This window comes from Symsagittifera roscoffensis, chromosome 5 (assembly GCF_963678635.1).
Source record: "Symsagittifera roscoffensis chromosome 5, txSymRosc1.1, whole genome shotgun sequence".
In the NCBI taxonomy this organism is placed as follows: Eukaryota; Metazoa; Xenacoelomorpha; order Acoela; family Convolutidae; genus Symsagittifera; species Symsagittifera roscoffensis.
This window is the reverse complement of record NC_087066.1, coordinates 17,102,086-17,112,413: the sequence shown is the minus strand read 5'-3', so window position 1 is coordinate 17,112,413 and position 10,328 is coordinate 17,102,086. Positions and strand designations below refer to the sequence as shown.

Below are 10,328 nucleotides of genomic sequence, written 5' to 3'. Positions count from 1 at the left end.
GTTCGAATAACTAAGTTTAGGCTAAAAAAGTATTCGTCTGTAGAACCGATGAACGTTCCAAGAATATATTGCAATAGACCATTGCATCTCTTAATGTCTCATACCATCTTCTCTGTTCGGAGCTTGGCCTGTCTTGATATGCTTTTCATAGTGTGAATTCCTGGTTTCAATTCGCTGCAACAGGTTTCCGGTAGTGAAAAAAAAAATCAATGACATCATTTCGCTCGGAAGAATCTACAATTCATAATTGAGCTTTTCATATTACGTATTTTTAAAACAAAACTGAGCCCGTTAACTAACCGACATGAACAACTGTTGGTTTCTTCAAGACAATAAATTAATAAAGCAAGTCAATTATTTTTACTGACATAACATTGATAAACATTTTAATATAAAATTAAATACATTTTCGGATTTAATAGCACATTTAGAAGTAGATTGGGTAGCATGTATTGAATGGAAAGAACGATGAGTAAAGGAGGTAAGAATAGTCAGATAGAACCCGTTTCCAGAAGACATTAAACCGGAAATCGAACAGGCAGCATTTTATTGGATAAAAAACGGAGCAATCATAACTCGTCGAAGTCCGAGTAGCCAATGACTAGACCCGCTATTTTGTTTACTTTTCACGTTATTTTTCAAAATTCATTTTAAATCAAGATATCAGAATTCAAATCTTCAGAAAGATCCGGCGTCTGGTGTGACCAATTTGGATGACAGTTTCTCCAGGTCCAGTTTCTGTCCAGTGCATCTCTCGTAGACACTCTCGATGTCGTCACATGTGGTCTCGAAGTGAGTGGTCGCGTCGTAACTCTTCGTAATGAACACCTGTTACAAATTAGAATCAGAACAAACATAGCTTTGAAACTTCTTACCATTTTCATACGCAAAGATTAAAAAGTTATCAGTTACATTTTTTTAACCAGCAAAGCCATACATGGAATGTTCACTAGTTCATTTTCATCACTAAGTATTGATCAATATTCGATCAAACTTTGAATATTTCTGGTTGATATTAAGTCATTTTAAGTTTAACATGTCTCTATTTGTGCACCAAGGAAGAAAATTGCAACATGAATTCATCATCCGTGTCAAGGTAATTGGATTAGAAAGAGTTATTATCCCAGTGGCTCAAATTGGCTACCTTCTGCATGAAAACACTACTCCAATTTAAATACACCATGTCGCATACAATTCTCACTCAACGTGCTTTTTTCATCGACTTGATGATGCCTAGGGGCGCTGTTTTCATGGCAGAAAGTCTGAATGGCATAAAAGTTCAGTTAATCACAGGCCTTCAAATTCTCAAAAAGTTATGACTGAGTTGCCACACTTTCTTTCCGATTTACTAATTCTGATTTGTTTGCTGATCTAACAATTTGTCATTCTGTTCTTCTGCCATGAGGGACTGTTCCTTGAAAGTAAACAACCGTACCTTCGATTCTCGTCCCAGGTCTGTCGGTCTATAGAGGTCCTGCACATAGATGAACGGTCTAAACTCAAATCAGAAAAGGATTAAGCAGCAAAAGAGCGGATGCGAATTGCTTAATCTGCGTTTTTCCGTAGGTCTTCCTGACAATTGATCAAAATCTTTTCGAACAGCAACAAAAAACGTCTTGATAATCAGGTATAGAAAATAGGCATTGTAAAAAAGAAGACACATGTACAAAAACAGCAATGGCTCAGCCGAGAGAAAGTTGCAGCAATAACTATTTGCTGAAGGGACAGACCGATAATTTTATCGATAAGTTAATTCAGATATCACTCAATATTCGCGTTGGAGAATGCAAAAGGCAAAGAAAGGTAAATGACAGGGAAACACAATCACGTAAAAAAAACTAAACCAAATAATACAATTCCCAGTCCGAATACAAAGAGCAATCAGATGAACAGCTACGTAATTGATTAGAAACTGGAAATACTTCTATTGTTAACTACAGCTACAATTTCTCCAAAAAAACGTTGAAACTGAGGAGGAGCTTTTGGTTTCTGCAACTTCCGATCATTGAAAATAGGAGGGGGGGGGGGTTGTATTCGGATGTTTTAGTTTTTTTTCCACGCAGAATCAGGTACCACAAATGATAATCGGCTTCTATTTTATCGCTTTCAATGGAAAAAATTTCATTTATTTTTGCAGACAACTGTTGTGTAGTGTACCTAATTTGCAATTAATATCAATTATGCCTTATTTTAGGCTTTTATTCAGATTCTCTCATCACACTGCGAATAAAAAACGAAACAATGTGAAAAAAATCTGTTTTTTTTTATGATTGTGGTCGAAACTTTAGGCTACTTGCACAGCAACCGTCTATACTTGTTCACTACTCCTCAGCTACTTTGTAAAAATTCAAGTAATATAATTTTTTATAAACATAGACAACAGTCGGAAAAAAGTTAATGATCTGAAGGAAACAACAAACTGATTTTTTTTTCGAGTTTTACAAGCAAAACTAATCTTAAAACTCTTCGAATTTCAGCAACCCTTTACAATGACAAGTTAGTGGACATAGCGAACAGGCAATAGCAAAGATTGGCAAGAATTACCAGATGCAGCATTCTCACAAATTAAGCGTCAAAACAAAACCGAATTCTAAGAGACTATGTTGTGACCACATTTGTTTGTTTTGCGACATTTCGTGAGCTAACGCAAACCAGTAACTTCAACACAACTCCTTCACGCCAAATAAGTTTTTATTCAAAAATAATGGGGTAGCTCTAGTTTATGAATGTCTGTTTAAATGACACTATAAGCTAATGTGTTCATTTTGGGACATGTTGTATGATAACGCAATCCAATAACTTCAAACAAATCCTTCTCCAAAATAAATCCTTCACGCCAAATAGATTCTACTCTAGCTTATGAATGTCTATTTGAATTGCACTTAAAACTAAAACATATGTGATCGGAACAATATTGAGCCGCTACTGTAAAAACTAAAACTCATAGTGCCGTTTGCAGTAATGGATAATTGAGGACTCACTCGCATGCTAGACTGCCCAGAATATGCAGTACACTCTTCACCTCTTCTTCTGGCTGTTCTGTTTCCACTGTGGCTCCCACCACTGCTATATACTTGCCCTTGGAGGCCACTGCATGTGCAGATGACACACAGCAGATATAGACGTCTACAACACAGAACATAACACATACAATACATATCAGAATGGCGATTAAAAAGTACTTAAAATATAATTTATAGACATATTTACCAATGTCTAATTATAAGGCTATTTTTGCTAAACAAACTACCATTTTAATCTCCGTAAAACCTTAAGCAATTCGTTTTACATAAAATTTAATCATATATCAACTTATTCGAATAATTTCGGTTAAAAAAGGCATTTTTTAATTTTAATACCTCATCACCATTCGTACACTCTTTCAAGTAAACAAATTTGAGTAGTTTCAAATTGGTTTGTTGACTGAAAACTATCAATGCATGTTGTCTATTTGATGCACATCCCAAAAGACGATACGGAACAAATAAAAGTCTGAATACATCAAATTTCTCAAACAATATTAAATTTCTCTAACGTATATTAAATTTCTCAAATAATATATACAAAGTCCGAACTTTTTCATTTCAAAATTAACCTCATCAATGACTTTTTTGGAAAAATTAAGTTCAGAAATTTATTAAATAAAGTCAAAATTTTACACCTTGGAAGCAATTTGACTAAGCCGTTATAAAATTCGAAAAACTAAATAACAAAAATGAATATGATCATTAAAAATCAGAATTTTACAAACAAGTGAGGAAATAGAACAAAGAGCTCTAAACAGGCAAAACACAAAATAAAAAGGGAAATAAAGAATAAATTTAAAAAGTATCTTGAAAAGAATTTTTGGAGATTAGGAGTAACACGTTCGCATATCTGTTCCACGGCCGCTTGTTATTTTACTAAGACTAGCCACCAATAACGCAGCTACAGTTTATCAAATTGTAGCAGTTATGCAGCAAAAATTCGACCAAAAAATAATTCTATTTGAATGTTCCTGATTTTAATATCCGACCTGTTGATTAGGAGTCTCACGTCCTGCATCTACGCAACGGTCACTTGAAAGTAAAAGAGTGGCCCAGTTAATGCTGGATCTACCTGTTATAATATTTTTAATCATATATTGTACTGATACGGAAATGCGTAATTACAACAAATGTTATTTACGCAAAAACCTGGTGTTTCCCTGCTTACATAGGCGATTAACAGATTGTTCAGTGGCGAAAACTGCTAATCGTTCTTTTAATTGAAGTCTTCTTCTCAGATTTGTCTGGGTAGTATTCGAACAAATAGTCGAAAGAATTGCAAAACTTGACTTTTACTACAACCATAAGCTTCTCTCTACTTAAGCATGGGAACAGCATCTGATTTTCAAATTGAAGATTTCCCTACACTGAATTTTTTAAACTGAACACTTAATGTCAGATTTAACTAGTATTAACTAAGATTCAGCAGGTTAGTTTTTTTTAAAAATAACTTTCCAAAAAAATTGGCAACCTTTCAAAAACAACTGACAATTTCTAAGGCCATATTTAGTTCAAAACGCTTACCGCTTGCGCTGGTGAGACTTGCATAAATGTTTTTTTCTTTCGATTAAACCCTTATTCTCCGCATTGGCAGGGTAGTTTTTGAGAAAAGGGGAGATATCCAAGTTTTTCTTTTGATTGAAACCCTCATCTCAGATTTGTGCATTTAATATTTGAAGAAACGAAGAAGTTGAAAACAAATAGGCCAAAAATCCTCTTACTGAAAATTTCGAAGGCGGTAAAACTTGCGGTACAATGAAAAGAGACTAAAAAAATACGCAGACACATAGGAGAGCAGCCAATTTTCCCATTAGTAACTTTTTTTGAAAATCAATACAGTAGTTTTTAAGGAAAATTGAAATCTCTGCGAAAATTGCAAACATTTTCCATGAGCTTAAATATGATTAGGCTTATATATTATTAAATTGAAATATAACAAAAATGCCACCAAATCAGCACTTTTATTTACGACTTCGGTTAGAAAAATCTTCGTAATGATACACACGCTTCGCTTGTGTAAAAACAATTTTCAATTATAGTATAACCGATTTAAATTAAAACAAAAACCATTGTTTGGAATTTGGGTTGCTAAACAAGCGTACCATATAAAAAAACGCATTGGAAAGGAACATAAAATGACCCGATGGAAATTCGTACGAAAACCACAAATCCGATAAAAACTCGTCTTTTTTGTTTGAACGATAAACCAGGTAATTTTTTTTGGATTTTTTCAGAAACTGAGCATGTCAGTGCAGCCTGCATTTGAAATTAACAGCAACAGTATCTCTCGCAAGTGAATAACACATTAACAAGGAAAAGTCAAGCAGCTACCTGTTTTTCGGTTGAGCTGTGAAGCGGGACATATGATCTGAGCGGAGTTGGCGTTGTTGGTGTCTGACACTGGGTGGTCCAGGAAGCAGATGGCCCTCACCACTTGGCCACACTTCTCCACTTTATCCGGGAAGTAGGAGGGGTCTCCAATCACCATTTTCGCCTTCGCTACCTTCAAGCAAACAATTCCCAAACTTGAGAAAGACCAAACTTGAATGGTTTTCTGTTAGTTTTATAAACAAAAACCCAAGCCGAGTTTTCTTTTAAAGAAAGTATTTTTTAGCGTCTGAATGGTAAGGAAACGGTTGTTGTGAGCTTCAAACTTTCACAGACCATAGCAACTTCATATAATTTTGAAGAAACAGTTGATACTTGCAAAATTAGCAACCTTATTTTCAACTTATAAATTTTGAAACGAAAAAGAACGCAAAATATTTCATTTATTTAGAAACATAAATCAGAGTATTCCTCAACCGAAAACTAGAAAAAATAACGCAACATTTTTGCTGAATTGATGATTTAAGGTTCTGCATGACAATCATGCATCATCTAACCCCTTCTTTTGACTTGACAGCCACAAATGTTCCAGAGTCATTCAGTTCCACATCCACAGGGACTCCTAGCATGTACGTCCCTCCGTAGATAGCGGACAACCTGGCGAAACTTTGCGGCAACTCCCCCAACCCATAGAGACAGTAGAGGTAAGGGGAGGGACTCTGCTTCTTGTCCTGGTCACTGTAGCGAGTGAGTGAGGAGTAATACAGCTGTGCTTTGTCTACTGTCTCCATAAATGGACGTTGGCGGTACCTAGATAAAGTAATTCATATGCTGATGCGATTAAGTAATTCATATGCTGAGTCAAAAAACTTTCCGAAAACAACTAAAAAATAAAAATCGAAACTTTTTAATCACTTTTTAATTCAATTAGATGAATTGCATGGCTTGAACCCTATTAAGTAAGATCAGAAAATTTGAGGCATGCAATAGAAGTATATAGCCAATATAGGGGCAAGTAATCAACGAAAATTTTTAAAAGAATATTCTACTGGAAACTATTCAAATTTTCTGTGCTTAATGGTATCTTTTTGATTGTGCCATGTCGCAACTTACTCTTCGTCTCTGAAAAGAGCAATCGCATGTCCTGTGAAGTCAATTGTGTTCTTATCCACTCCGAAAGAGTCATACACCTGTTGCATGGTTGTCTGCTCGGTGAAGTTTTTCCAGGTTTTTGGATCTTCTTTTTGGAACTCCAGAACCCAGCTCAGAAATTTTGCAAACTTCTTTTTCTCGAACATTCCCATTAGATCTACCACAAAAAATATTCAAATAAGTACTAAAGGCATGTCATGGCAGCAATAACTGCTAGCATTTGAACTCAAATAAGTATGGATAATGCGGCAGTGGTTACTTTTGTCATCATTCACATTTGATGCAAATTTCAGTTGTCAAAATTGGGTAGCAAATTGAGTTTGTAATCCTGGTTCCAAAAGACTAAAAAAACTCATTTGTCGAAAAAAGTCCTTTCGGATGAAATATCGATTTCTCAGCTGAGCCTGTATAGCACCATGGTTTGATTTACAATCAGATATTTAAACTAGATCTATCCAAATGAATAAAGCTAGTTTTGAAACTAAAAACAAGCCAAGACGATAGAATGTAAAATTCGCGTCGAAAGAAAATTTACCAGGCGGTAACAAAGCCAAAAACACCTTAGCAGAAACCCTTCAAGCTGAAAAAAAAATCAACATGATTTATAAAAATTCATATAGTGCTCACTTTATTCGCCCATCAAATTATACATAATAAGGCCACTAAGCCGATATAAAAAAGGCCAAAACCTATTAAGACGAAAAAAAAACATTAAAAAAGCCGGAAAAAACCAAACAAGTTTTAGACTGATAAAAAGTTATTAAGTCCACCTCACCTTCAAAACACACACATGCAAAAACTTTTTCACTCCTCGAATGACGCAATATGATGACGCACAGCGGATATATTGTACGCCGAAACTTAGGTCGAACTAAAAATTAAACTTCAGACTACTTTTAAGTTATAAAGTCCCCTTGCGTTCAAACCACCAACATACATTAAAAAAAAACTTTTTTGCTCATCGAACAACGCAATATGAGGCCAATAAGCCGAGATAATATAGGCCGAAACTTATTCAGACGGAAACAGAAAAAATCAAAATTTTAAGACTTTTTGAAAGTTATGAGGTCCCCCTCACCCTCAACACACACACACACACACACTTCTTTTTGCTCGTCAAAAGAGGCGATATGCGGCCAGTAAGCCGATAAAATAAAGGACGAAACCTATCAAGCCGAAAAGGAAAAAAACGAAAATTTTTTTAACAAATCGAGTTGGTAAAATTACAAACGACATAAAAAAAAATTGAACAGGGTAGATATTTAAAATACCAACAAGCTTAAACATATATCAGTAGCGGTAAATTGGTTATCTGTAGCGATAAATAGGCTGCTAAGAGACTTTAGGGAAATGAGTCCAGATGAGAAGAGTTTTGTGAACACAGTTGTTTACGGGGGAAAAAGTCTAGAGCCTAGAACCCGATTGCAATACCCTTGCTTATCATAAGATTAAATCTCGTTTCAGGTATTAGCGATTCAGAAGAGTTTAAATTGCATTATACCCGATTTCAGCGCTTCGGTTTCACTAGCCGGAACTTTAGATATTTTCCCGTTCTTCTTTCCTCCGCTCATGTACACGTAACTGCCTTCAACCATTTTAAACTCCAGATAGCGAGTCACACCAGTAGCCAGCAACGTTTTAACTAGTTTCCCGTCGGCCATCAAAAACTTTGGAATCAAGTCGACATTCCAATCTCTCCCTCGACCGAATTTCTCCACATCAGCCGGTATTTCTCTTTTGAAACGCTCAAAGACAGCATTAAGAGGCGTCAATGACGCACTCTCAGCTCCGTAATATTGGTTCCTGTCCATATGGAGAACTTTTTTACCCTCCACAGATAGAATTCCAGAAAGAATACATTCCTAAAATGAAATGCGAAGATGTTGGATCAAGTTTTCAGGAACTTTTGCATCGCATCAAAAATAATAGCGTTTAAAGGAACTGAATTGCCTTACCGATAATCCAGTGCCCAGAACAATTACATCGTATTCTTCTTCCATTGTTCTTCAAGTTCTATGCTACAATTATTGCGTTACAACAAGACAGTAGTTTTAACGCAGATTAATTCAAGATATTTACATTTATTAGTCAAGAGAAACTCAACACAAACAACTAATCTGAAATATTTGAATAACAAATTGCACTAAGGCAGACAAATATTTGCCGCATAAACAACTGTTCAGCAATGTGCTTGAAGAGCAAAATAAAGATCAAAAACAGGAAATTATACTTAACGCGCATAAACTGAGATGTTATGAACCGAAAGTTATGAACCGTAAGCGTAAGCTCAGGGAACTTTAACTTCAAAAAGTCCGGTATTAGATCGTTTTTCAGACACTTTCTCAAAAATTCAGATATATTCTTTCAGTAGCTCAAAACAAGATATACAGTAGCTCAGAAGCAGATATGCTTTAGCTCAGTGGCTTAAATTCAGTTGCTCAAGACACCGTAACAGCCCTGAAAGTAACTCCAGCAAGTTAATCAAATCAGATTTAAGCTAACTAAATAAATCAAAAAGTTTTTTACAGTCCGATAGTTTTGCACCACTGGTTCAATCCACTGTGGAGCCTCCCACGTTTAGCTGCAATGTATGTGGTTCAACCATTTTTGCTGCTTTTCCGGAGCGTGTACTGGAACTGTTGTTCTAGATTTCTGTCACGAATCAGAAACTTTCGCACTATTAGTCTTTTAACTAGTTACATGCAAAATCGAACAGATAATGGCAGGGTCTCAGCAACCCCTGCCCACAAGTTTACTCCTATAAACAGGGCTTCTGATTTGCTAAAGATGAGAATAGTTAGTTGTTGGTTGGATTAAACTCAAGGCATATCCAGAGGCCAAACATTTTTTCCGAATTCTCGATCTCCAAAAAGGTTTCCGAATTCTCGATCTTCGTTGAAGAAGCGTCTTCTTCATCATATGGAGCGGTTTACAAAATAAGCTCGGAAACAATTATAACGGTACAATCGCTTCTACCCCGAGGAGTTTTTTTTCGTAGTCAATGGATCGTAGTTCGTAGTTTCCTTCCATTCTCAGTATTAGTTTCCTAATTTCTTAGTAACTCGTTCTGATTTTTGCAGTTTCAGGTGTTGCAAAATCAAAGTATACTCTTCCCTTCACTTTCTGACTCTTTGTGCAAATAACGTCCATAACTGATATTTTCGTCGTAGTGTACGCTCTTTCTTTCGAATTAAGTCAAAACTCGTTCTGGTTGAATGGCCCATTCTCCCTGACAGCTCACTCAATGTCCCCACTGAGATTCTAATCGATTAATACATCATTAAAATGGTACAGTTCCATAAAACAGAACTTACAAAAGTTTCTCCGAATCTCAAATTGCATCAACTACGCGCCATTATTGGCATCATATTGCATCGTTATAGCCTCCCACCCTTTTCATTTATATGCATCATGAGGATATGACTTAGGATAAGACCTTGTATACAACCTAGTGACAAATCTTATTTGAAAAATTCTTTTACTATGTTTAAAATGTGCGTACCCACGGAGCCGCATTCCCGGATAGCCGAAAAAAATTAAATATCTCCGGTTTTAACTAAATTAATTGAAAAAATTCGTCACAAAATTTGAGTGGCCAAAAAAAGTCCCTCAATTTTCACAGACCAGTAGCCAAGAAAACTGCGAATAAATTAATGGGATTTGATTGCTTCGACTACTTTTTGAATTTTGCAACTACTTTTCAACGCATGAATTTTTGTTAAGCTTTTATAAAAAGTGATGCAAGTAAATTGGATCAAATTAATGAAATTGAAACAGATTAGATTACGAAACGCACAATGAGATCAACTATTTGAACGAAAT

General features: G+C 35.6%; 1 protein-coding gene across 1 annotated transcript; it reads right to left on the bottom strand.

Annotated features, from left to right (window-relative positions):
- Nucleotides 1–315: 315 nt before the first annotated feature.
- Nucleotides 316–8,653, bottom strand: LOC134845728 (rab GDP dissociation inhibitor beta-like). The gene is made up of 8 exons (XM_063862786.1): nt 8,462–8,653; nt 8,008–8,368; nt 6,468–6,663; nt 5,912–6,164; nt 5,358–5,529; nt 2,982–3,126; nt 1,436–1,493; nt 316–828 (listed from the first exon to the last, which is right to left on the bottom strand). Exons 1-8 carry the CDS (start codon nt 8,504–8,506, stop codon nt 679–681), a joined length of 1,380 nt encoding a protein of 459 aa, XP_063718856.1. The 5' UTR covers nt 8,507–8,653; the 3' UTR covers nt 316–678.
- Between the last annotated feature and the right edge of the window lie 1,675 nt (nt 8,654–10,328).